Below are 3,128 nucleotides of genomic sequence, written 5' to 3'. Positions count from 1 at the left end.
AAAATAATTGATCTTTTAGTTAAMAGCTCTTACTGTAAGCAATGCGAGCCTTGGAAATCTCACAAGGATACTGCTGAATATCAGGAATAGTGGAACGAGCACAATGACGTATGCTCAGCTAGCTACGGGGGGTCATCAGGAAAAATGAAAGTTGATGCTGTTATTACCATGTTCAAACGTTCATTGGAAAAGTATCAAGTTCGTTTTAGAAACTACATCGGTGATGGTGACTCTAAAACTTATTCGGGGATTTTGAAGGCTGCTCCTTATGGTGAGACAGAAGTAACGAAGAAAGAATGTATTAGGCATGTCCAAAAAAGAATAAGCAAACGGCTAAGAGACATAGTAAATAATACAGTAGAAGAAATGAAAGATAAGAATGGAAAAAAAAAAAAAAGTTACTTGGTGGCAAAGGTAAATTGACTGGGACACTTATTGATAAATTAACCGTTTACTATGGTTTAGTGATTAGGAGACACTGGGATTCTGTTGACAGTATGTATAAAGCCATTTGGGCATCTTATTTCCATAACTGCTCTACAGATAAAAACCCTCAGCATGATAATTGTCCTATAGGAGAAAACTCGTCGTGTTCGTGGCAAAAAGCGCGAGTCTTGGGAACTTTGCCCAGCTATAAACATGATTATGAGGCCTTACCACCTGATGTTGCAACAGCTATTTTTCCAATTTACGAAGATCTAAGTAACAAAAAATTATTGGAACGATGCGTTGGTGGTTTTACCCAGAACAATAATGAAAGTTATAATCAGCTGATATGGAAAATAACTCAAAAAAATATTCCAGCTGGCTCTAAAATTGTGGAAATAGCTGCAAACATTGCAGCCGGGGTCTTTAATGAAAGTAAAACATCTCTTCTTTATTATATCAGTGCTATGGGATTATCACTTGGACCCAATGCTCATTCCTTCGTGAGTAAAGARGACGCAGAGCGCATCTCAATTTCGGACCCAAGAGCGCAAGGGTCGACGCGCGAGGGGAGAATGGCTCGTAGACAACAACAACTAAACATTTTGGAGGCAAACGACGAAGCAGAGGGTTCCTCTTATGGTGCTGGAATAGATGACACGATGTAAGTTGAATAAAAAAAATTTTTAATTTAGTGTAAATCATTCCCGAAACTTTAAACGCGTTTATCTCAAAACCGTGTTTTCAGAGTCGGTGAGGAAAATTTCTCCGAAACCCCTAAACCGATCGGTTTAAAATTTTCACACGACTTACTTAGATATATTTTTCAGGTAATGATTTAAGGAATAAGGTTTTGGACAATAATTTCGATTTTTTAAGCCACTTTGAAGTGAAAAATTTTCATGAAAAACTGAATTTTTTTTTTGAACAGCCGCCATTTTGTCAAAAATCAAAATTTTGACTAGACCTTCGATCATTACCTGTATTKATTTATTACAAAACTAAATATTTTTGGTTTTTGGTTTTCAGATAATTTGAACCTGAGATATCTTGCTCACTGCCAAGCACTTTTTTTTGGAGGTCTCTCCGCAGATCATCTACAGGAGCTAGGGGATCTAATATTTTTTTAAATAAACCGCTGATTGTTGAAGTACATTAAATTCTGTTTAAGTACATTTTTTCCATTATAGTATAAAATAAAATGCCTCTTTGGAAAAAATTCACAAAAAACGCGTTTTTTCTGACTTGCAAGTCAGAAACAATTTTTATTTGTAAGTATATGCTTTAAAGTATTATTTAAAACGTTTTAAGGCTTTTGTTAAATAGCACTTCTTTAGAAATTTTGCAGTTTTTAACTACGATTTAATCCAGAAAGCAACGATAGTTTCTTTTAATTATATTAGAAATTTTATAGCGACGGTAAAAATGTGCTATTAGAAACTAAACAGAATGGATGTGAGGTTAATACAATAGAATTTCTTCAAAAAAGAATTGAATTCTACACGTAAAGTAACTAAAAAAAGTTGTAATAAAATGATTTTTTCTCTTTTTTTGAAGTGCAGTTGTTGAAATATAAATGATGTTTTCCAAACCTAATCGGATTTAAAACTTTTCATTTGTGAGTATACGCTTTAAAACTTGATAGAAAACGTTTTATAGCCTTTGTTATATAGCACTTTTTTAGAAATCTGAGAGTTTTAACTACTGTTCTATCCAGGAAGCTGCGAAATTTTTTTTTTACACTAGACTTACCTGACCAGTTATTTTGACTAGTCGTACAATTTCAATGAAAAATTCCTACTACGTATAACATTTTATTTCCTAATTGATTTTATGACTTTTGTAGCTATGAGTATTAAATACATTTTATAAATTTAATTTTTTTTAAATATGCTAATAAAAAATATATTTTTTTTTTCTACATTTATACCAGTACCAGTCAAAATGACTGAAGCCTGTTTTTCGAAGAAATGTATGAGTTCGGGTAAATCATGAGACCATCAGTTAAGTAACAGTAATCGCGAAAATATTTCAAACAAACGTACGAGACGATGCATGCGATTCCCTTCTAGTTCTGGAGACAAAGGTGGAAGTAACGTACCATATCAGCAAACTGAAATTGCTTCAGACGGAACTATTTAGACAAAAATTGAAAGAAAATGTTTTGCTGGTAGGCTACCAGTTAATAGTGCTTTTAAAGATATACACGGGCTAACAGCACATGCTAAAACTAACATTACTGATCGAAGATTTAAGTAGTGCGTTCATATTACTGATTGACAACTATATTTTGGAACATATACGAATTGGTACAGAGTTAGAAGCCTCTCGAATTTTGGGGAAAAACTGGACAATTTCGCAAGAAAAATTAAAAGCATTCAATGCAATATTGTACGCACGTAAGGCGTACGAAGGAAATACTTTAAGGCTTCAATATTTGTGGAACATCAATTAGGGACCATCATTTTTCTCCAGCAGTATGAGTAGACGTGATTTCACTGAGATTCTGCGATACATCCGTTTCGACAACAGAAATCAGAGAAGTCAACGTTTGCAAACAGACAATTTTAGTTAAACTAAAAGATAAAGATGATAAATTGGAACAATCAAACTTGATATATAAAATACCATGTGAATGTGAAAAATGTTATATAGGACAAACAAAACAAAAATTAAAAAAACGATTAGAACAACATAGGAAC

The 3,128-nt window shown here is 33.2% G+C and overlaps 1 protein-coding gene across 1 annotated transcript; it reads left to right on the top strand.

Annotated features, from left to right (window-relative positions):
* The first annotated feature begins 363 nt into the window (after positions 1 to 363).
* On the top strand, positions 364 to 1,556 carry LOC106792346. Its single transcript, XM_014758725.1, has 2 exons — positions 364 to 1,090; positions 1,472 to 1,556. The coding sequence occupies exons 1-2, from the start codon at positions 498 to 500 to the stop codon at positions 1,554 to 1,556; spliced, it is 678 nt and encodes a 225-aa protein (XP_014614211.1). The 5' UTR covers positions 364 to 497.
* Positions 1,557 to 3,128: the final 1,572 nt, after the last annotated feature.

This window comes from Polistes canadensis, unplaced genomic scaffold, assembly GCF_001313835.1.
Source record: "Polistes canadensis isolate GaletaPanama2010 unplaced genomic scaffold, ASM131383v1 scaffold_409, whole genome shotgun sequence".
NCBI lineage: Eukaryota > Metazoa > Arthropoda > Insecta > Hymenoptera > Vespidae > Polistes > Polistes canadensis.
Note: the sequence above shows the minus strand (reverse complement) of the source record. Positions and strands in the feature narration are given on the sequence as shown.